The 24,393-nt window shown below is 38.0% G+C and overlaps 1 protein-coding gene and 1 pseudogene across 1 annotated transcript in view; one reads left to right on the forward strand and one right to left on the reverse strand.

The window, feature by feature from the left end:
- Positions 1-551: 551 nt before the first annotated feature.
- LOC101416718 (probable ribosome biogenesis protein RLP24 pseudogene) lies at positions 552-1,042 on the reverse strand (annotated as a pseudogene).
- Positions 1,043-4,913: 3,871 nt separating this feature from the next.
- HIBADH (3-hydroxyisobutyrate dehydrogenase) overlaps positions 4,914-24,393 on the forward strand; it is a 134,515-nt gene continuing 115,035 nt past the window's right edge. The window contains exons 1-2 of the mRNA XM_004446982.5: positions 4,914-5,127; positions 18,689-18,849. Coding sequence (XP_004447039.1) covers positions 5,037-5,127; positions 18,689-18,849 — 252 coding nt within the window. The 5' untranslated portion in view covers positions 4,914-5,036. The remainder of the gene's footprint in view (positions 5,128-18,688; positions 18,850-24,393) is intronic.

The following is a 24,393-nucleotide window of genomic DNA, read 5'->3' on the forward strand; positions in this document are numbered from 1 at the left end:
ACCAAGTCAGAACATTCTAACATAATTGAGCTTCAATCTATGAGGCCAGAATGCTCATCTAAGATGCTAGTAAACTAAAATGGTAAATCTTGAAATAAAAAGAAAAATATCAAGGTCAACTGCCAGACAGATTGTTAGTTCCGTATAGTTTCTCCCTTTCTATAACATTGATAAAGTATTTTACTGCAATGAAATTTTTATTTTATATACCATTAGCCATGAATTTTTGTCATTAGTTATTACATAAATGCTGCCTAGAATCATTATCTAAATGACATGACCATTTTATGTCCACCATTCACTTCTGTAATTACAAACAGATGTTCTTGATTTATAAAACTACAACTGCATCTATCAGTGAAAGTTTAAAGTTGAGATACAAAATAATATCCATAACATCTGATGTTTTATAGATAGCAATGTAGGAAAGATGTCTTTTTAATCACCTTTCACTTGTGACTTTATGTAAAAATTAAATCAATAACTTAAAAGTTTCAGGTCTCCAAAGGTGGTTTTCAAATGCACTTACAGAAATGGTTACAGTGAGATTTTTAAGAAATATCTTCTATGTCAACCTCCTGTGGAAATTTCTGTAACTTTTTTGGTTCTGGCTTCTTTCCTTTGCCCATAAGAGGTGCTTAGATAAGATGGATGTTTTGCCTGACTTCTTTAATGCCTTGAACTTTCTGTAGTTCTTTATTTTTCTTCAACCTGTTTATTATAAATTTAGCTTGGCATTCCTGTTTAATATCTTAGACTCTTTTCATTTCATCAATAGTTTTATTCCATAGCTCTTGCTGGCACTTGAAGGCTCATTTTTACATTTATCAAATTCAAATGAATTATCCACGGTAGGCTCTTTATCAGCTGCTTTCTGGAATGCTTTAATTCTCTTGACCTTGTGAGGATTGTGCTTCTTTTTAAAGTTTTTATGATATCTGTATTTAAAGAATCTGAATACCTTGTAATCATTGTGGGCAAACACCACACCATGGCTGGGATAGAAGGGCCACAAACAGAAATCACATTTCTCTATTTACATCATGAACTTGTGTGCATACCATCAACTGAGTTTTTAATTCTGGTTATTGTATTTTTTTCAGTTCTAAAACTTCCTCTTGGTTCTTCTTTATACTTCTAGTCATTTTTTTCAAGTGTAATTCTTCATTGAAACATTATTCTGATGGCTGCTTTAAAGTCTTTGTTATACAATAATAAGTTTTCTGTCATTCCAGTGTGGGCATCTGTTATCTTTTCTTCATTCAGTTGGAGAAATTCCTGGTATAACAAATGACTTTCAATTGAAAGATGGATATTTTGGGTATTATGTTATGACTCTCTGAATCTTATTTAAACCTTCTGTTTTAGCTGCCTTTTTCAAATACTGCTTTGGCAGAGAATGAAAAGGAGCAACCACTTCATTAATGCCAGGTCGAGGTAGATGTGATCTAGATTCCCTATTTGGCCTCCACTGACACCTGAGGTGGGGGTTCCTTGTTACTGCTGGGCAGAGGTAGGATTTCCAGCTCCTCACTAGGTCTCTGTGGACACCTCTCTATCTGGGAAAGGTAGCAGTGCCTCGTTACTGCTCCCCATGTTTTCCCCACTGACACCATACAAGAAGTGATGGCCTCATAACTATCACTGATGGTCTACGTTGAAAGGCTTGACTCTCCACTAGGCCTTCTCTGACACCAACCCAAATGAGTGGGGTAGGATTCCAGGTTCATGATATGGTAGGGGTGGGGATGGAGTAGAGGCGAACTTGTTACCAAGTTACCTGAGGTGAGGATAAAAGTCCGGCTGTCCACTTGGACTTCTGTGACACCCACCCCAGTGGATTTGAGGGGTGGAGGAACTATGGTGTTGCGGTGCCTTGTTACAGCCTGGACAATATGGAACTCTGAGTTCCCCACATGGCTTTTGCTGGCTGGAGTGGGAGAAGGTCCACTTTGTGTGTGTGTGTGGGGGGGGGGGGTGGTATTTGGCTACAATAGTTATTTTCTAAAAGTTTTCTGTCTCATTAGGCTTTTTGTCCTTTGCCTAGAGAGAACACGCTTTTATTGGGCATTTCTGTCTGTGCCCACTGGCATTTTTGGGTTTCTGGTTTCTCTGGAACCCAGTGTGGGTTAATGAGGCTTAAAGAACACCCAGGGAACTCACTGGTATGTTTTTCTTAGTTCCTGAGGCCCCTCGCTAGTCTGCCTTCTCTCCACTTTTCACACTCTTCTTATGTTTATTTTATATATAATGTCCAGAGGTTTTAGTCAAACTTAGTGGGAGAAACAGGAAAAAATACATCTAGTTCATATTAAGTCAAGAACCACTATAATACAATGAAATAAATTTCAAACATAAAGTGGTAGAGAGTTAAAGAAGTTCAAAGGTATCAGGAAAGCCATCAAGTAAAGAGCCAGCCAGAGGTAGTAACTGCATTTGCAGATACAATCATATCTGCAAGAACCTTCAAACAGTAAGAATTACTAAACAAGCCATAACGTTCATGAGAAAACATCTATGAAAATCTCAAAACCTTAATTTATGAATCATATAGGGGTTCAGGGAGAAGACATTTATCTCTGTGATGTAGGGATATGGAGAAATTGTGACTTACACCCTGGCCAGAGTTGAGTAAATTGAATCAAGACTTTCAATATCACTCCTTTTGCAAAGCCATCACCATAAATTAAAAAAAAAAAAAAAGCCAATTATGAAGATCTTATGCCCAGCTTACCTGTCTTCTTTCTGAGCCTCTTCCCCTTTTCTCCATTTCTAGTCCTAGGAGAGTGCCATCACAGGAGACAGCCTTTTGTAAAGAAATACTCATTTTCAAGAAAAGAGTCCTATAAACAACCTAGAGAAACAAACAAACAAAAAAAGACCAGTAGCTTGCAATAAAAATGACAAAAACAATCTGATTGGACATAAAATCTCAAGAGGACTAGGATATAAACTCCAGGTGCCGGGAAGATCAAGTGTTGTGTTGTCTTGTGTTGTAAATAGCTCCGCTATATAGGCTGACATTCTTGAAAGGCAGACTACATTTCAGCAGTTAATTATGGAAACCTGCAGGGTTACATATATTAGTTGCAGGTCTGTTCCAGCTAAACCTAAATAAACCAAGAAGAGAGGAACAGATAGGAAATGCTCCAGAAAGCTATTAACAGTCTTATCCTAAGGCTGAGGAACCAAATTAAGCATACCATACCAATACCTGAAATGAATTTTTCTTCCCTTCCTCATTCCCTTCTTTTCTGCTGTCATAGGTCAGGAGTGTGGGTGGGAAGACAGCAAAGGAAGGAACTGTTTTTCCACAAGTTACAGATGGGGACTTTGCATTCTGTACCATTCCTGGAAACATTACTAGCATGCCCAGAATCATGAAAGCCTGCGTGGGAATTATCCAATTCTTTTGCTTCTTTAGCCATTCCAACTCCATGAGTGACTGACGGAAGGGAAAAATAGTGGTCAAAATCTAATCTGTTGATTCTGCTACTTCAATTAAAAAGTTGGGTGAGCACAACTCAATACTTTAAATGAATAAATACAGTGAAGGTGGATGAAGGGATTGCTTTTAGCAGTTTCTCACTCTCTTTACTATTATACTTTTCTTCAAAGGCTACAAGTCTTGCTTGTGGGATGGTTCCCAATCATGGGGTAGGTTGGTTCAGAGATGCAAATATGTACACCCAGCACCGACAAAAGAATGAATAAATAAATGCGCTCTCTCTCCATGCATATATACATATACACTGCTTTCTAGACGTCAATTCACCTTTATTTTTTGCTTCTAAAATGAATGTAGGCTGTAGGGTTTTCAAACATAACAGAAATATTTGGAATAGAAAGTGCAAGTTCCTAGTAAATCTACCCTTCAAAGAAAATAATGCTATCAATTTATTTTATTATTTTTCAAATTTATGAAGCAACTCTTCGGCTACCTAGAATCAAATGAATTTAAAAGTTATTGGTGGAAAGGGATTTGGCTCCACAGAACATCTGCCTACCACATGGGAGGTCCAGGGTTCAAACCCAGGGCCTCCTGACCGGTATGGTGAGCTGGTCAACGTGCAGTACTGATGCGGGCAAGGAGTGCCCTGCCATGCAAGGGTATCCGACATGTAGGAGAGCCCCACGCACAAGGAGTGCGCCCTGTAAGGAGAGCTGCCCCGCATGAAAAAAGCGCAGCCTGCCCAGGAGTGGTTGCACACACGGAGAGCTGACGTAGTAAGATGACGCAACAAAAAAGAGACACAGATTCCTGGTGCCACTGACAAGAATACAAGCAGACAAAGAAGAACACACAGCGAATGGACACAGAAAGCAGACAAGGTGGCGGGGTGTGAAGGGGAGAGAAATAAATTTAAAAAATAAATCTTAAAAGTTATTGGATTCATGGCAGATTTATGATTCTCAATGGAGAGACACTAAAAATACCAATACTACCATTAGGACATCCACGTATTAACGAAGTTAAAAATTGGTCCCTGTAAGTGGAAAGACTGGAAACTTCTGCTTCTTAACTGAAAACTGCAGCAGCTGCTAGGAGCCAAAGTTTTGGAGATAACGCAGATCCAGCACTCTAAGGGTGCGGCTCAGGGGGCGGGGACTCGGAGGAGGCGGTAGTGAGTGACAGCCACCGCCTCCCTCACACCCCCTACGTTTTGGTAAACAAGCAGGCTTAGTTCCCCAGTCTGTAAATGAGGAAAAGAGCTGAGAGGCAGGACCAGGGTGCCTGACGTAGAGCTTCGCGAAGGCTTCTTATTGGTGCATCAAGAAGCCGCAAAGAAGCTTGGAATCATGATTGGCCGGCTCTCCTGTCTGTAAGGTGATTGACGGACCCTGTCTCTTCCCTCCGGGCCTTTCAGCGCCGCGTTCCTACCGGCGCCGGTGGAAGCCCGCTAGAACGGCGAGAGCGCGTGCGCGTCCGCCGCCACGTCGTGGCCGCGCACAGCCTTCTCGCTGCGCACACTTGCTGTACGGGGGCGAGTCCGGAGACCGCGGAGGTCATTGCCGGGAGGCGGGGCGGGGGCAGCATGGCAACCTCGTTACGGCTCCGAGGAGCTGCCTCCAGCTTCCAGTACTGGAGCCGCCGGCAGCGGCTGGCTACGGCTGGCCTTGCAGCGGGTAAGGGCCTCGCTCCTTCTCTCCGCGTCTCTCCGGCCGCCCGCCTCTCGCCCCCTGTGGGCCGAAGAGGTCTTTTCACGGGAGGCGCAGCGGTTGGGTTGGGACTTCAAAACCAAATTATTGGCTGATCTCAAGGCCTAGCCTCTCCTGCTGCTAAAGTTCGCGCCGCTAGTGACCCTTGCGACTCCAGAGGAGCGGGGTTCATCATCCTTTTCGGGACTTAGGAAGGTCTGGGAAAGAAGTGCGATGAAGGGAGGAATATTTGGGTCTGAAGCGTGCTGCTTTGGAGATGGGGCTCCGGAAACATTTAGGGGTTAACTCCGCGCCCACCCCTCCGACCGTGACCTTTCATCACCCCTGGGGTGCACCCTAGTGTGCCCGCCCCCGCGCTGGAGAGTTTGATTTGTATAATGGGGTTGGCCTTACACAAGCGGTGTCCATACAGAGCAGGTGGTAAAGTCAGTGCAGCGAAGTTGATCCAGCCTTGTCGGCAAGGCGGGTTTACCCTCTTCTCTGTAACTGTTACCTGAAGATGGCACTTCTGTCAAGTTAGTAACCTCAAGAAGTGTGTCCTGAACCTATCCTGCCTCCCTCCCCCTAAAGTATTTTCGGGAAAACTAGCGATGAATTTAGGACGAGGCAGTTTTTAGAGCTAGATGAAGATCCACAGAGATCTCATGCAATCTAATTTTTCAGATGATGAACTCTGCAGGGTCTGGAAAGTGGCCTTTAATTCGTTCTAATTTTATGCATTTTTTTTTTAACCACACGAGGATTCCTCTTTAATTGAAATATTGGTTGATTTGTGGACACACTGCTTTTGTCTTCTTGTTAAAGTCAGATTGTTGTACAATGCACTGTTTAGCAAGATCACACTCAGGATTTAAAAAAAAGCCTTGGTATTAATTTTTTCCTCATCTTTGCTTAGAAAAAAACGAAGGATTGGAAATTGAGTTCTTGAACAGCTTCCCCTCAGTAAAACCTATGCAGAAGGTGAATTTCTCTGTGGTTTAAGAAGGGCAAACACCATGTGATGTTAAGAGAACAGATGTCTGATAAAGAATCACAGTAACAAGATAAAAACTCACAGAATCTTGAGTGTAACAACTAGTTGAGCTGCATACAAAATGCCTTCCACTTTGACGATAATTTAAAAGAATTTTCCTCAGTAGTAAATGTGGTACCAGTTTTCACAAGGATGCATACTTCTTTTATTTTGATTAGTCAAGGAAGACATATTGCTGTTAAGGGGTTTTACAAGGTGTTCTGATGATATTTTAATGAACTCTTGATGTACTTTTATCAGTTATGAAAGTTCTTAAAAATCACAGTGGAGAAGTCTGAGGTTTCTGTAATTACTCTGTAAACTAGAAGAGCCAGCCTCAAAATGCTGATTAAACTACTTTTGCAAAGAATAGTGTACTTCGGATTCTTTGATCCAAAGATGTTGTAAGGCTAAAATGTTATTTTTGTGTGTATGATGATTGTTTAAAACATTTCAAAAGGAAATATAATAAACCAAAAAAAAAAAAAACACAAAAAACCAACAAACCACACAAACACACAAAAACCCAAAAAAACCAAGAAATGAAACATTTCAGCAGTTGTTTTTACTCAATGGAATTGTTTTAAGTGTTTCTGTTATTTTTGGCCTACTATGAAAGTGTTTACTTTTTAACATTGGAGTCTAATATCAATGCTATTATATACCATTCTTGTTTGAATAGTAACATTATTTAGAATTCTGAATTCTGTGGGATATTTGTCACCTCGTGTTTAAATTGGTTATATCTTATGGGAATCCCTTACATTCTATATGTATCATTTATGTAATTTATCTTTTAAAAATAAAAAAGACAGTTATATATTATGGATAGTAATATTTTAAGCATCCAAATAGTGTATTTATTATTTGTAAAAAATGAGACCTAAAAATTGGAGGCTAATAGCACATCTTGACTTTAAAATATTTAAGGCATCAAAGAGGAAATAGAAAAATGAGGAGTATTAAACTATACATATATTATTGTTCCATAATTTAAGAAAAGTTATTTAAAGTCTTAAAGGGTAATTAAATTAATTTCAGACCTCTTTGTACAGAGAAAAAAAAAATGCCACAGTTGTGGGCCCTTTGCAGTCATTGTGACTCACCAACATGTATTTGGAAAAATAATTTGAATCAGATCATCTTAAACTGACCACCTGGCCAAAGGTGGAATGGGAAAGTTGCGAACATTATGTACAAAAATGGGAATATTTAAAAAAAAATTATTGGTCCTTTTTTTTGTCTATGAAGTTCGTTTTCAGAGCAACATAACTCAACATAAATAAAATATGTAATGACATTTGTTCCCTTACATTAGCTTTTGGGGTTGCATGTGGCCCTTTGACTGAAAGTTGATCTTAAACTTGTGAAATTATGTGGGAGAATGTTTATCTCTAAAATGACTTGGACCCAAACCCTAGAGACCTTTTTAGAGTAAGTCGCTGCCTTAGTTTAGTAACTCTTAGCATTAAAGCAAATTGAATGCTAATGATATAATAGTATGTAATAAAGTAGGACACAATGTTGTATATACAATATAATCTCATACTCTAGTGAAAACAGTGCATACAAAAGACTGGAAGGGCTGTGCCAAAATGTTAACAGTGATTATTTTAATGTAGTGGGATTACCTTTTTCCCTTACAGCTTTATACTTTTTAAATATTTTCCAATTTTCCACAGTGAACATGTATTACTTTGATTAGGGGAAAAATGAAAAACAAAACAAAACAAAATAAAAAACCTTTAAAAATGTAAAATAATTAGCCTATTACCAATTTTTGCATTTTGAAATTTAGGGTAGCCTGATTTTTGGCATTATTTCAGTTACCAAGGTATGGATAATTTTGCCCAAATCCCATTGAAGAAAGTCATAATCTGTAAATTTACATCTTTAAATTTAGAGATGCTCTACTTGGCTGGCTTCTTTTGAGCAACTCAGGGTTGCAAACTGTGAAAACAAAGGTCTACCATGCTTTTTAAAATCAGGGTAATGAAATGAACTTTGCCAAATTTTCTAGCTAGCTTCTTTGCTAATAACCGATATCATCTTTGTATTGTACTGACTAATTTTCTTCCAGTTTGATTTTATCTGTGGTCTAATGCTGCTATTTCCACACCTCACCATCAGGACTTACTTAATGGCAGGTGTATTATTTAGTTTGAAAGTTTTTAGTTAATAATGATTCCATTATACCCTTTTAAAATTCTGCCCCTTTGGTAACAAATTCTTTCATATTCTCCAAGCACTCCTTCTCTTGCTTTACTTAACTAAAAGCTATCTCTCCCATGATAAAGGATATCTCTAATGTACTCTTTGTTTCTTTTCTCTTCAGGCTCTTCCAACACACTAGGCAAAAAGGGGCAGTTGGCATAGCGCTTGTACCTCAATTAGTAAAAATAGCCAACATTTATCAACTAACATGTGCCAGGCACCATTTAATGCTTTTCATGCATTGTCTATCTCAAGTAGTCTTTACAGTAACTTTCTGAAGTAGATATCCTTGTTGGTAAAATTTATGCCTAGGGAATTAAGTAACTTGTTAGTTCAAGGGCATTCATCTTAGAAGTGACCTCACCTGTATAGGAACCTAGGTCTTCTAAACTCAGAAGTTTTTAACCATTATCACCAGCCGTAAAATATCTTTTCTTTTTGGCACCAAACCTTTTAATTATACTACCTTCTTTCTGACTTTGGGGCAAGCGAAGATGAATGAAGAGAGCAACTGAGCGCCATTTACTATTCATGTTGATGGCCCATCTAGAACCTGGGCTCATTATTCCTGAACTCCTGCAACTGACTCCTGTACTCTCCTTAAGTGCTTCTAAGATCTGTCACTAGGAATTGTTCAGCTGACAAGATTTCAAAATCTGAACTAGTCTTCCTATTGTTATAACCTCCTCTTTTACTCCTCTAACGAATCAACATGCCCTTTACCCTCATTGTTATATCTGGTTTTTTCACCTCTTTTTACTCCCCCAAATATATAGACATGCTTTCCTCTTCCCTCATTTAATTAAATCCCTCTCTAGATTTCTCTCTAACTAAGGCAAACTTATTTTAGTCAGAAATTTTACAGATGCCTTTGATAACATCCTAATATTTTTATCAACCCCCTGCTTCCGATTCAGTTCTCTGGCTGCCAAGTAGTGATGTTGAATGTCACAGAATTTTACTGACTATATCCAATCCTTTCATTAATTTTCACTCATTCCCTATTACATTTTCAGATTTTCCACAGCCTCATTGCCAAATCTTTTCATATTCTTCATGGTATGAGTCCTTTCATTGTAGTACCCCACTTTTTCGCAGGTAACCTTGCCTTCATAATGGTAGAGAATAGGAACACTTTATATGAGCTGCTTCACCTTCCTTTTCTCCCTCAGTATTTCCTTGACACCTCCTTGGTCTTTGCTGCCTTTATTTTGTATTATGGAATTTTCAAACATAATAAAAGAGCACATCTCTTTTAAAACCCAATTGACCCAAATTGACTAGGTTGCCAGTCCCTGAACCAGTCATTGGCAGAGAAATGGCATTATCAGAATTGCCTTATTTAGAATCTGACCCTGGATCTAGGAGAAAAGGATATTGGAGAGCCAACCTGCAGTGTTTACTGCAAACACAAATGCTTTTTGCTGGATTATTTTATTGCCATCTTTACTCTGTAATTGCTTCATAACTGGGTTTTTTAAAAAAAGATTTATTTATTTATTTTAAAATTTATTTCTCTCCCCTTCCTCCCCCCCCAGTTGTCTGCTCGCTGTGTCCATCTGCTGTGTGTTCTTCTGTGTCCTCTTGCATTCTTGTCAGCGGCACCAGGAATGTGCGTCTCTTTTGTTGCATCATCTTGCTGTGTCAGCTCTCTGTGTGTGCGGCCCCACTCTTGGGCAGGCTGCACTTTTTTCTCACTGGGCGGCTCTCTTTATGGGGCACACTCCTTGCGTGTGGGGCTCCCCTACGCAGGGGACACCCCTGGTTGGCACGGCACTCCTTGTGCTCATCAGCACTGCGTGTGGGCCACCTTATCACACAGGTCAAGAGGCCCTGGGTTTGAACCCTGGACCTCCCATGTGGTAGGTGGACACTCTATCCATTGAGCCAAATCCTCTTCCCCGTAAGTGGGTTTTAACCCCATATTTTAATGAGATCTCTCTCTAGACATTCACTTCTATAACATTTATTAAAATTCAATCTATTTCATTTTATTGTAAAAGTAGTTATAAAAGTTACAGAAAAACTTATATGCACAGAATTAAAACGCAAAAGATTATAAAATGAAAAGTAAGAATCTTTAACTCTGATCCATCAATCTAACTCTTTAGATATAACTACTGTTTTTTATATATCCTTACAGAGATTCAGAAAAAATTAATGCACATAGGTATTCTTATTTCTCCTTATAAACTATATCATATTATACCTAATACTTTACGTCTTGCCTTTCTTTTCACTTAAGAATTTGTCCTGGGGCGGTGGACTTGGCCCAGTGGTTAGGGCGTCCATCTACCACATGGGAGGTCCGCGGTTCAAACCCCGGGCCTCCTTGACTTGTGTGCAGCTGGCCCATGCGCAGTGCTGATGTGCGCAAGGAGTGCCCTGCCACTCAGGGGTGCCCCCTGCGTAGGGGAGTCCCACGCACAAGGAGTGCGCCCTGTAAGGATAGCTGCCCAGCGTGAAAGAAAGTGCAGCCTGCCCAGGAATGGTGCTGCACGCACGGAGAGCTGACACAGCAAGATGAGACGCACCAAAAAGAAACACAGATTCCCATGCCGCTGACAACAACAGAAGTGGACAAAGAAGATGCAGCAAATACACACAGAGAACAGACAACCCGGGGGGGGGGGGGGGAGGGGGGAAGGGGAGAGAAATAAATAAATAAATCTTTAAAAAAAAAAAAGAATTTATCCTGGAGATTTTTTCCTATATTTTTTTCCCCCCATACCTCTCTCAAACTATTTTTATTTTTGTATTTTAACTTTTTTGTCTTTGTCCACGTATATCACATAGTTGCATTTCTATCAAACATAAATGTTTGTATTGTTTTATCTTACTCAACATTTACTTATTCTTTTTCCATAGATTTTATACTTATTAGTTTTGTTAAAAAAATTTTTTTTCATTAATATACCAAAATTTGCAAAGTATTCCTATGTTGTTGAGGATCCATATTCATATATATAACTTTTTGTTTCTAATTATTTATTTGAGATAAATTTCCATGGGATTACTGGGTCAAATTGTATGAGCCTTTTTCTGATTGAAGCCATGTATCACCATACTGATTTCCAAAAATGGTTATCATGTGTATATTTTAATATAGTGTAGAGGGTGTATCAGTTTCTTTGTCTCCTAGGGAAGTAACCATTTTTGCATGCACTTGTTTAGTCTTCATATTTCCTCTTATGTGTAAATTCTGTTCATATGTGTCAGATTTGGTTTAGGTGTTTTAGAGGAAATTTTTATATCGTTGAATTACTACCTGTGAAACTGTTTGACATGATGTCTTGTCTTCACTTACTTTGAGGGTTATTGTTATAGACTAAGGATCAAATCTTTTACATTATAGATGTAACACAGATTAATTTCTCTAAAGAAATGGAAAAAGTCCAAGTTAATTCCTGATTTATTGAATTAATCTGCCTTTTCAGGGAGCCTGTTGCTTCATTTTGTATAAAAGGTGAGTGGTTAAGATATAACTTATTCATGCCACTTGAGGAAACATGAGCTTCTCATAGCCCTAGTGCTATGGCCTTGAAGCTATTGAGAACAAAAAGCAAAATTACTGATGTTTGTCATTGGAAACTGTAGCATACTTTTAACTTGCCAGCCAGGCAGACTAACGATTGAATTATGGAGACTGTTAGCCGTATGTAAATTTTATTCTTTTTTCTTATACTTCTTTTTTTTGTCTTGATTTATTTTTTTAATATTACATTAAAAAAAATGAGGTCCCCATAGACGCCCCACCCCCGTCACCCCACTCCTCCCCCCGTAACAACAATCTCCTCCATCATCAAGAGACATTCATTGCATTTGGTGAATACATCTGAGTATACTTCTTGATAGATATATCACATTCTTTTAAATGTGTGCATAATATTTTGTTGTATTGATTTACTATGAATTATCAAGTACTCTGCTAATGTATATTTAATTATTTGCAGTTTTTCTATTATAAGCACTGCTATAATAAACTATGTTTTCGTGTTCTTGTTCAGTTTATGTATAGTAGGAGTCAGCAACTAATGGCCCATAGCTGGTTACTTATTTTTGTAAATAAAATTGTATTGGGATTCTGCCTTGACTGTTCCTTTATGGATTTTATGGTTGTTTTCAAGCTACAACAACAGAATTGAATGGTTGTGACAGAGTCCTTATGGCCTGCAAAGTTGAAAATATTTACTGTTTGACACTTTAAGAAAAAGTTTGCTGACCCCTTCTCTATAGGGTAACTTCCTAGAAATGGAATTATTGAGTCAGAGTATGTGAATTTTAAGTTAAAATTAAAATATGGTTTGTTTAGACTTAATATATAATTTTTACAGTGTATGAGTGCATATTTTAGCCAATTCTACTTTACTAATAGGGGGTTTTATGAAAAAACAACAATAAACTATGTGTCCATCTGATAGGTGAAAAATGGTATCACTTTTTTTTTCTTTTCTCTACTTATGACAGAAGTATGTTTTCAAAACTTTCGTTGGTCATTTACATATTTTCTGCTAACTGTTATGGATTGGATTATGACTCCCACAAAGACATGCTCAAGATCTCATCCCTCAACCAGTGGGGGTGAATCCATGTATAAATAGGATCTTTGAACACATTATATTAGTTAAGATGAGGCCAAACTGAATCAGGGTAAGGCTTAATCCCCTATAAGCAGAGGAAATTTGGACCCAGCCAGAAGTAGGAGACAGAAGGAGACAGATGACAATATGATGGAGGCAGAGATTTAATTGTGGATTGCTAGCAGTACTTTACCATAACCCTCCAGACTTCAGAGAAAGCATGACCTGCAAACACCTTGAGTTTGGACTCCTAGCCTCTAAAACTGTGAGACAATAAATTTCTGTTGTTTAAGCCACCTAGTTTGTGGTATTTTCTTATAGCAGCCCTGTCAAACTAGGACATTGTCACTTGTAATTTTTGCCTACTTAAAAAATAATTGGAGTATTCATATTTTTGTTCTAGATTTTAGAGAGTTCTTTGCAAGTAAAGCAAAGTAGCCCCTATATCTATTATGTGTTGAAGTATTTTTCATATTTTATTTGTATTTTGTCATTAGTTTGGGGTATTTTTTTCATATACGTGTGCTATGCTTTTCCCTCCTTATTTACTATGAAAAATTTCCAACAAAGTATTGAAAGAGTAATACCGTGAACATCCACATACTCTTAGAGTCAACAGTTGCTAACACTCTGCCATATTTGCTTTCTTTTTTTCCATATTTATATATTTCCCCCTGAATCATTTGAACATAAATGGCAAATATCATGATACTTTCAACCCTAAATACTTCAGAGTAATTCTCCTAAGAAAAAGGGCATTCTTCTATGTAACCAAACTACCATTATCCCACCTACGACAATTAACAGTAATACCCTGATAACATGTAATGTAAATTCCATGTTCAAATTTCCAAAATTTTATTAGGAATGTCTTTTATGGTGTTTTTTTTTTTTAAATAAGGGTCCAAACAAAGTTCACACATTACATTTGGTTCATGTGTTGCTTTAGTATCTTTTGAGACCTGTCTTCCCTCTTGTTTGTTTCCATAAACATGATAGTGACTCTCTAAAAACAGCTTTATCGGGAAACGGACTTGGCCCAGTGGTTAGGGCGTCCGTCTACCACATGGGAGGTCCGCGGTTCAAACCCCGGGCCTCCTTGACCCGTGTGGAGCTGGCCCATGCGCAGTGCTGATCCGCGCAAGGAGTCCCCCCCCATGCAGGGGTGTCCCCCACGTAGGGGAGCCCCACGCGCAAGGAGTGCGCCCGTGAGGAGAGCCGTCCAGAACGAAAGAAAGTGCAGCCTGCCCAGGAATGGCGCTGCCCACACTTCCCGTGCTGCTGTGCTGCTGACGACAACAGAAGCGGACAAAGAAACAAGACGCAGCAAATAGACACAGAGAACAGACAACCAGGGGAGGGGGGAAAAAATAAAATAAAAAATAAAAACAGCTTTATGGCAATATAATTGACATTTAATAGCTGCATATATTTAAAGTGTACAATTTGCTGTTGTATATATGTATATCCTATGAAACCATCGCCACAATCAAGATAGTGAACATGTCCATTACCCCCCCAAATTTCCCCAAGTCCTCAAATATTACAAATAATTATACATAGATTCTAGTTTGACAGTTGTTTTTCTTTCAATATTTAAAAAATGTTACACCATTGTCTTATTACTTCCAGGATTTCTGATTAGAAATCTGCTGTCATCCTTATCTTTGTTCTGCTGTATATAATATTGTCTTTTTTTCTCTGACTTCCACTGAGCTTTGATGTATCTTGAGTAGTTTTTAAAAAATGTTTCTCGTGTTGGTACTCATCGATTTTCTTGGATATGTGGGGTTTATAGTTTCCATCAAATTTGGAAAAAATTTGGCCATTAGTTCTTTACCTATTTTTCCTGTCCTCATGTCTCCTTTCATTTGAGGTCTCCAATTACATGTGTATTAGGCTTCCTGAAGTTGTATCACAGCTCACTAATGCTGTTTTTATTTTTTAAGTTAAAATTTTTTTGTGTGTGTGTGCTTGGTTTTTGGATAATTTCTCTTGCTACGTCTTCAAGGTCATTAATCTTTTCTGTTGTAGTATATAATCTGCTAATCTTCCAGTGTAATTTTTAATCTCATACACAGTACTTTTCATTTTAAGAAATTTGATTAGAATCTTTTAAAAAATAAGTTCTATGTCTCTACTTTTTTTTTTTTAACATTTTAGAAGTACAGTTATAAAATTGTTTTCATGCCCTTACCTCTAAACACTAATATTAGTGTCAGCATGGGGTCAGTATCTTCTTATTTTTGCATTCTAAATTTAAGCAGTCCTTCAAGCTTTGCCATTCAACCATTTTTGAAAAATGTTTTTCAAACACTCCTCTCTTCCTCTCATACCCTTTCTCCCAATAACCCATATTCTGCTTTCTCTCTATGTGAATTTGCTATTTCTAGTCACCTTTTTTTTAAAGATTTATTTCTCTCCCCTTCCTCCATTGTCCACTCTCTCTGTCCATTTGCTGTGTGTTCTTCTGTATCTTCTTGTGTTCTCATTATGTGGCTTCGGGAACTGATCCTGGGACCTTCCAGAGTGGGAAAGAGGTGATCATTCTCTTGTGCCACCTCAACTCCCTGGTCTGCTGCGTTTCTTATTGTCTCTCCACTGTTTCTCCTTTTTGTTGCATCATTTTGCTGCATCAGCTCTCCACGTGGGCCAGCACTTCTATGCGGGGCAGCACTCTGCATGGGCCAGCTCACCACACGGCCCAGCTTGTCTTCACCAAGAGGCCCTGGGTATCGAACCCTGGACCTCCTATATGGTAGATGGGAGCCCAATTGCTTGAGCCACATCTGCTTCCCTCTAGCCATCTTTTAAAGTGACATCATACACTTTTGCCTTATGTGTCTTGCTTATTTCACTGAGCATAATCTTTTCAAGGATTTTCCATGTGTAGCATAACTTCATTTTCTCTTATGGCCAAGTACTATTCCATTTGTATGTACCACATTTGTTCATCCATTCATTTGTTGATGGACACTTGAGTTGTTTTTAGCTTTTGGCTATGTGAATAATGCTGCTATAAATATTAGTGTGTAAGTATCTGTTCGCGACCCTCTTTTCACTCTCTCTGGGTGTGTACTTATTAATAGAAGTGCAATTGCCAGGTCAGATGGTAATTCTATATTTAACTTTCTGAGGAACTGCCATATTGCTTTCCACTGTAGCTGACCATTTTACATTCCTGCTAACAGTACATTAGATTTGTAATTTCTCTTTATTCTCTCAAATATTTATTTTCCTTTTTTTTTTTAAATATAGCCATCCTTCTGGATGCGAAGTAGTATCTCATTGTGCGTTTAATTTGCATTTCCATAATGGCTAATGATGTTGAGCATCTTTTCATGTATTTATTGGCCATTTGCATATCTTCTTTGGAAAAATGTCTTTTCAAGTTCTTTATCCATTTTTTTATTGGGTTGCATATCCTTTTGTTGTTGTATTGTAAAAATCCTTTATCTGTTTTGGATATTAAACCCTAATCGGGTAATATGGTTTAAAACTATTTTCTCCCATTCTGTAGATTGTCTGTTTGCTTTCTTGATAATTTTCATGTCCTTGTTTTAATGATTGTGTACATACCTTATTTCCTCTTGGATTTTAAGTTTGTTGATGGCATGGACTATATCTCATTTGTGTCCTCCATGGCATCTGGTATAGTTCATTTGATAGCTGTTTAACATTTGTTGAATGTGAATAGATTGTTGTTCTACCTTGCCCTACTTTTTAAGTGTTTGACCTAGAGTGAGTTGCCTGTTAACTGCCTTTAAATTATAATCTTCCTAGTTTTTTATGTTTTTAGATTAACTTCTACCTTTCCAAGTTTAGCACAGTAGTCTGGTGCACTAGTGCTACTTTTTTTCTTAGGCTACTCTTATTAGATTGCTTATTGGTATTAATTAGGGAAGAATTCTTTTACAAAGTATACTTCCTGTTCTGTTTAATATCAGAATGAAATTTCAATCAGGTGTTATTTCTTTGCCCTTGTAGGCAAGAAAGCCAGACAAATGACTTCTGTTAACCCAGGGTGTTAAACTTAGTACCAATAAGGTGATGTTGCACAAGAGTGGCATCCACATTTACTGGAAGTGTTAGAGTTAATCATCAAGTTAAAAGGAATTAAATATGCTCTTAACCCAAGAACACCTCTGTTTCTAAGCATTGGGGTTTCAAATAATTTGCTTTTAGAAAATCTCATTGAATTCAGATTAAGTTCAAAGAAGAACAGGGACCAATCAGTTGAGAGGAATTGAAACTTCAAAGGGTAACTCCGATCAGTTGGTGTATTAAACAGTTTTAAAACTGGAATCCTTGAAAGGAAAGAGAAAAATAAAGTGGGGAAATGATGGGGTAAAAGGGCAAGTGAAAATATTTTTCTTCTCTCACTAGACTATGAGCTCTTCAAAGAGCCTTATCTTGCTTGTGCTTGTATTTATGTACTCTAGCATAATACGTCATGCAGTAAATATTTGTTAAATGGAGTTCTAAATCTAGAAACTGAGAAATAGCATCTAAAACTATTTCCATAGTACTACAAGCCTTCCCCACTCTCTCTTGCAAAAAACATTACTTTGAAAGGTGTGCCCCCAATGTGATTTCAAAACATCTTCTATTATGGAAAAAAAAAAAGAAAAAGAAAAAGAAAAAAATCTGTATACAACTATTTTTTTAAAAACAGATTTTAATGACAGGGGAAAATGGGTTCATATGGATGCAATGAAAAAGTAAAATATAAAATGAATGTAGAATGTTGGATTAAAAAAAAAGGTCTATAGAGTAAAAAGTCCAGAAAGAACAGGCAGCAGGACGGGAATGGTGATGATCCAAATTCCCTTCCACTCGCTGTCCTTTTCCCATCCAACTACAATGAGCAAGTCACTCCTGGGGTTCCTCAGAAATCACCTGGGGTGACATCGTGGCTGAGCTGAGGGTCAGTGGCTACAGTGTGCCTGTCACCCCCATATTTCCACAGAAATACCCAAGGAGTGGCTGCCCAGCTCTGCAGAGTGGCGAGCACATTCTCCACCCTTGTGGGCGCCCACTGGAGTGGAAAAGGGCAGAGAAATACCCCCGGTCAAAGTAATGAAACCTACATTCATATACAAGACATTGCTTTAAGTGGTCGTAGGGCTTGAAAACAGGGCAGCCAGAGTCTGGTGCTGTGTGGGCCAGGGGCTATAGGTTCTGTGGGAGATGGGAAGGCAGTTGAGGTAGTTGCTGCACATGGTGTGCAGTGGTGAGGGTTAATTAAGATGGGGCCAAACGGCCGTGGTTGGGATTTCAGGTGGAGGCAGTGAGAAGATGCGCACAGCTTTTTAATAAAGAGCAAATTTTTTTTTCTGTTAATGGAAATCCTTCCTCTATGAAAGTACACAGAATTGTTAGCCTAAGGTCCTAATACAATTACCTTTGCCATTTAAAGCCTATGGAAGAGTCTCTTGTCTCCCCTACTTCCTCACCACCACATTTATAAACTGTTGACTTTTGGCTGAAATACATTTTTCTGGGTTTAAATTTTAAGTGTTTCCTAGAGGACTAAATAATCAATGGTTAGTCTGCTTGTACATTGTCTATGTATTTAAATGTGATTAGATTATTAGTTTAAATATAACGTTTTAAAACTCTTGTAAAAAAAAACCCATCTAATTAGCAGTTGACAACAGTGAATAAATGTTTACAATAAAAATATTATCTGCCCTGCATGAAAGTAATGTATTGAAATCAGTGTGTTCTAGGTCAATGGCTTCTAAGACTCCAATTGGATTCATTGGACTGGGCAACATGGGGAATCCAATGGCCAAAAATCTCATGAAACATGGCTATCCACTCATTATTTATGATGTGTTCCCTGATGCATGCAAAGAGTTTCAAGAACGAGGTGAACAGGTAAATTATTTTCTTTAGATGGATTTTAGATTTTGATGTTTAAAAATGAATATGTATTCAAATAAGTGAGAGTTTCATAGAGAGCAGTATTCTTGATGGAGTTGTAAGCCTAATTCATTGTTAATGTTATATTTATAATGTTATATATATATATATATATATATTCAGCATTCACCAAATATCCAGGTGTGCAACAAAGAAGTTTTTTCCTCCTAAAGACTACAGAAAGGCTGACTGGTTAATTTCTTTCTTTAAAAAAAAAATTTGTTAGAGCAGTTGTGAGCTTACAAAACAATAGTGCTTAATGTACAGAATTCCCATACATGGCCCCTCCACCAACACCTTACAGTGTTGTGGGACATTTATTACAGATTATGAAAGAACCATTTGACTCTTACCACTAATTATGTTCCTTAGCTTACATCTGGTATATTTTTTCCATACACTCCCTATTATTAACACTATGTATTAGTATTGTCCATTTGTTATAGTTCCTGAGAGAACACTCTCATATTTGTATTGTTAACTACAGTCCATCTTCCACCACATGGTTCACTGTGTTATACAGTCCCATGCCTTATACAGTCTATCCAAAGTGTATACTCATTGGCTCTCACTTTTATCACAGAACTGTGCAGTCATCACCCTAGTAAATTTTTGAATGTTTTCTGTAGTTGACTGGTTGATTTCTGTCAACCTTTTTTTTGCTGGGAGAAAAAACACCAAAATAGACATATCTGAGTCAAAAAGCCACCATTTCTCTAGATCCACAGAAGTCTCCTTGAAAAAGTGCTTTTTTCTTATTTTAAAAGCAAAAGTTGAGAATTTCTTGTTTCAACTGAAGAATTGGGGAGTGATCTGATCTCAGGCATATCTGAATTTGGTGGCACAGATAATGTGATGAGAATTTTCTCTCTGCCTGTTGGCACCGTTATCCTCAGGCAGGCTGTTCCTCCCCTCAAGGTGCCAGATGGCCACCCTCTGTTCAGGTGAAGAAATGCTTTCTAATGTTGTGGCCCTGGAGGAGGTTCTTCAAGCTCTGCCTACTAGTGAAAATACTACATGAGCTATGAAGGAAATAAAACTCAGACATATTAAATACATTTTACATGACTGATAGTATTTAATCAGCTTATTTATGCTTTTAAACTTTAATCTATACTGATGTGGTATTTAAAATTGGTTAAATTTATTTAGCTAATTTCTCCAAAAATGGGCTTTCTTTTTAGTATTCCCTTATTATTATCTTGTTTCTGTTGGAAACTCAAGTTTGACCTATAGTGCATCAGTTCAACTTTTGGCATCTTTTCTGGAATGTAACCAATGATAATTATCAGGCCTTCATATACTAGAAATCATGAATTAATAAATTGTGAATATGATGGTTAAAAACATAAACTGCAGTACCAAATTGCCTGGGTTCACATCTCAGCTCTACCATGTGCTAGCTATGTGACTTCAGACAGATTATTTAACCTCTCTCTACTTGAATTTCCTATCCTACTATGTGGGATAAAAACCTGCCTCATAGTCCTAGAGCACCTGGCACATGGAAAATGCTATTACTATTACTACTACTACTACTGTTATTGTTGTATCTATAATATATTTCTCCAAAGCCTTCACCCTTCCTGCCCTCTTCCCCAGATTTCTTGGTTGAGTCACTGAATACCTTAGCAGAGAATTGTAGGCATATTTTTAAATGAAAGAAGGATGATAAAAATGAAAACCGAACTAGGAAAAAAGTGCTTTGACAGCATCTCTTTTTAAGAATCTATACTCTATTCCTTACTCCTTTCTGTCCTATTTGTATTTTGTGCAAGATACTAATATCTCTTTTAAAACCTTAGTAACAAAGCCATAAGATTTGTAACTCATTTTGATTGACTAGGATTTTCCTTGCACATGCTGCTCATCTGCTCCAGAAGTTTGGGGGAACTGTATACCATGGCTGTGTGAGTTTTCTGGTTGAACTAGGCTTAATTAATTAGATTCCCGCCCCCCCTCGCCTTATGTTTTCTCTTTAAAATCTTGGAAACCATTTTATGTGTCCTTAGTTGTAAGGCTGAATGTGTTTGCTTAAGTAACTCCCTTGGGATGTAATCTTTTATCTATTCAAGCCTTATTAAATGAGAACTTGAAAAAAAAAAACCTCTTGCTGAGTGGGCTCAGTCATTGTTGACCAATCGTTTTGGCACAAAACGTTTTTGTCAGTTTTTCAAGTGTAGTGTAATTTTGTAGTAACAGTGTGCTTTTTTACTTTGAAAGATTAAACAATACAGGTGGTGGCAAGTTTAACAAGGTCACATTAATTTTGTTTCTTTGCAAGTTTCTGTTACCCATCTGGTTTACTTAGAAGCAATGCTGAACTCTACTTCTGTGACTGTTTTGTCTAGAAGCGGCAGCAAGATTTTTCTCTTTACATAAAGCAATCATATTAAGGGTTATCTCCTCTCATTGGGTATGTGCAACAGAAGTGCAATTCCCTCAGACTATTCTTGGCTCTGCTGACCACTCCCCTCTTCCTCTAGCAAAGCAGATTTTGTCTTCAATCTACCCCTACTTTTTATATCGCACACCTGCCATTGATATGTACTAGCAAGCAGATGGATCAACGTTGTCTAGAGGAACTGACCTCAAGAATTCTTAAAGACTGTAGATATCATGATTTTTGAGGGAACCAATCTTCTCTATTCAAAGTTAATAGAAAAGTAGAGTCATCTTAATTCATAAATAAGGGAAGAATGAGGCAACTGGAATTAGAAATAGATCTGTCTGGGATAGCCCCAGAAATCAGAGCAGAGTCATGTTCAGAGTCAGCCAGCTCCGGGATCATCCACAGATGTGGAGGTGTGGGAGACCTGTACAGCTCAGCTAGTCCTGCTAACACTGTACATTTGTGCCGAGTTGTTGCAGATGTTTGCTAACAGCACTTTTTCACAGGGGCTTTACCGCCCTAGAATTTAGACTACTAAATATGAAAAATAAGTTTTTTGCCCGAGTTTTCTTTCTACTTTGGAGATAAGAAACCCTTAAAGAGAACCCAAATCACTATTCTTATTTTATACATTTGGAAACTGAAGCCAGAGAGGTTAAGTGATTTGCACAAAATCACACGAGACTTCCTTGGCTGAGCTGGAACTAACCCTGGCTCTCCGCTTCCCAAATTGGTTCTTTTCACCGATCCATGCTGTTTTGCTTGCCCATTCAATTAGCAAATATAATTGAAGTGACTCTAATTAGTTTGGCTCCTAAAGGCTTTTGTGGTTAGTGTCAGGCTCATAACAAGGTTTGCTTCTTTCCTCTCAAGTTTTTGAGCTGTGGCCAAATTTTGACAGTCAAATATTTCAGAGTCTTGAAGTCATCAAATTGAAGGCAAGATTATTTGAGTAGTTGGACACACATGTCTATCTACCTGTCTATCTAATAAATATGCCCTCTGTAGTGTAATTTAGAGACTGCTTTTATAATATACCAAATGTATACAGTTATCAGGTATAAAGCAGTTGTGGCTAGCACAATGGTGACATTCCAGCTATCATTATCATTGTGTGTTTTTTCTGGGCCTGTGAGCTTTGACACTATTTTACTATATAATTGAGGGTTTAGCAGTGCGCTGGCAATCCAAGCATCCCAAGAAGCAGATGCTAGGGATGCAGGGGGCTGATTGGGCACACCATGTACTTGGCATTTGCATGAATTTGCGACTGCCAGCTCATGGGGCATGAGAAACTTGGAGGTATGAAACACCCTTAGTCTCTGTGGGCTAATTGTTGGTGCTCCACAGGGCTCCCCTCTAGATGGAATTGAATTTCCTTCCTTTCTCTGAAGAGAACCTCTGAAACAGATTCTTTGACCTCAGGGCTTACCTCAGTCCCTGAAAAAATTAAAGAGAAGGAGGCCACTGAAAGGTACGCCACCATTTTGCATCATGTTTACTGTATTTAAGTGAGGGGTGAACAGATGGGGCTAAGTCACTGTATTCTTGATACAGGCCAGGAGTAGAGAATTATGACACAAACAACTTATTTTCTCATCTCGTCTTGAGCTGTTTTTCTTGAGTAAACTTGAATTGTTTTTCAGGAAATAGTTGTTTCTTTTTGAATTTCACTATTTATTTGGTTGTAGGAAAAGTTTCCATGTAACTTAAACATTTCTTTGGAATTTGACAGGAAAAAAAACCCTCTTTTTTTTCCAGGATTATTTGTGTGAAGTCCCTATTATGTATCCAAATATACATGGTGAATGTGCCTTATTGTAGACTCTAAAATGTTGCATTGCCTTTGGAATGAAACATGGAAGGAGAGAGTATCTTTTTTGTTTTGTTTTGTTTTAGGGTCTGATATGGTTTTTTATAATATTTCCTACCCTGTTAATAGATAAAGAGCTAGGATACTTGATTGTTTTAAATTTTAAAGAATGACTCATGAAGTTGCTTTATGTTAAAATTGCATTTATCCAAAATATTTTTAGAAGCTAACAGTCTCTTATGGAAATTTGAAATTTAAGTTCCTCTAGCTTCTTATTTAGATTACACACTATGTTTGGCTTCCCATTCTTTTATTTTCATCAGTTGCACATCAAAGACAGAAATGTTTTGTAAACTTCTCCCACAGGCAGAACAGAAGCATTCCCATTCCTAAGATGCTTACATGTCACTTGACACTTTCTAGTAGAAAATACGTTCAATTTCTAATATATGTATAGATCATTCATTGAAAAAATCTTCAGCTACCTTATAGTCTTTTGTCTTTTTTTCAACGTAGAGAGAACACTTTAAAGGAACTTTTGTGACAATTGGGGTGATGAATTCTTTCTATTAAAGGAGAGTTTGAGTCCAGAAGTGAGCGCCTGGTCTCTTCCTATTTCTTTGGTTGTCAGCTGGCTGGCCAAGTGTATCAAGGTGTATGTATGAGAGTGAGAGGTTATGGGTGAGAATGCAAACACTCCCCTGCAGCACAAGTATACATACAGAAATACAAATGGAAGATGAACAGAGCACCTTTCCACTGTGGTATGCTCATGGTCATTATTAAAGCAGAAATGAGGGTTGGAAATGAAAGAGTGCCTTGATACCTATTTGTGTGTTTCTCTTGATGTATAGTTTCCACTTCTTTTTTGGTAGCTCACGCTGTCAGCTTTTATGGTAGTTCTTACAGTCCCTGCAGTAAAGTGCTCATGTCCTTGTCCTGATCTTTTCTGATACAGGCTTTTTTTTTTTCTCTCTTCATGATAAAAACTGGAGGATGATGGTGATTCAGACTTGAGCCATTTTTCTAGGGGACTTCGTTGCCTACCAAACCACTTGTGACTCCTATGGTTGGGCTACCAGTTCTGTCGTAATAGAATGTTTTTCTTAGTCAAAGCATATACCAAAAAGTATGCTGTTTAAGAATATGAGCTGGAGGAACCCATGAGAAGTGTGTCCGTTCCCAGGGCTGCTGGGGTTTGCCCTTTCCCCTTCAACTCCCTTCACACTTTTTAAAGTAAACAGTAGATTAAATTCCATAGAAGCTGCAACTGTATGTGTATGCGGAATGGACT

The sequence above is a fragment of the Dasypus novemcinctus genome, chromosome 5, assembly GCF_030445035.2.
Source record: "Dasypus novemcinctus isolate mDasNov1 chromosome 5, mDasNov1.1.hap2, whole genome shotgun sequence".
Lineage (NCBI taxonomy): Eukaryota > Metazoa > Chordata > Mammalia > Cingulata > Dasypodidae > Dasypus > Dasypus novemcinctus.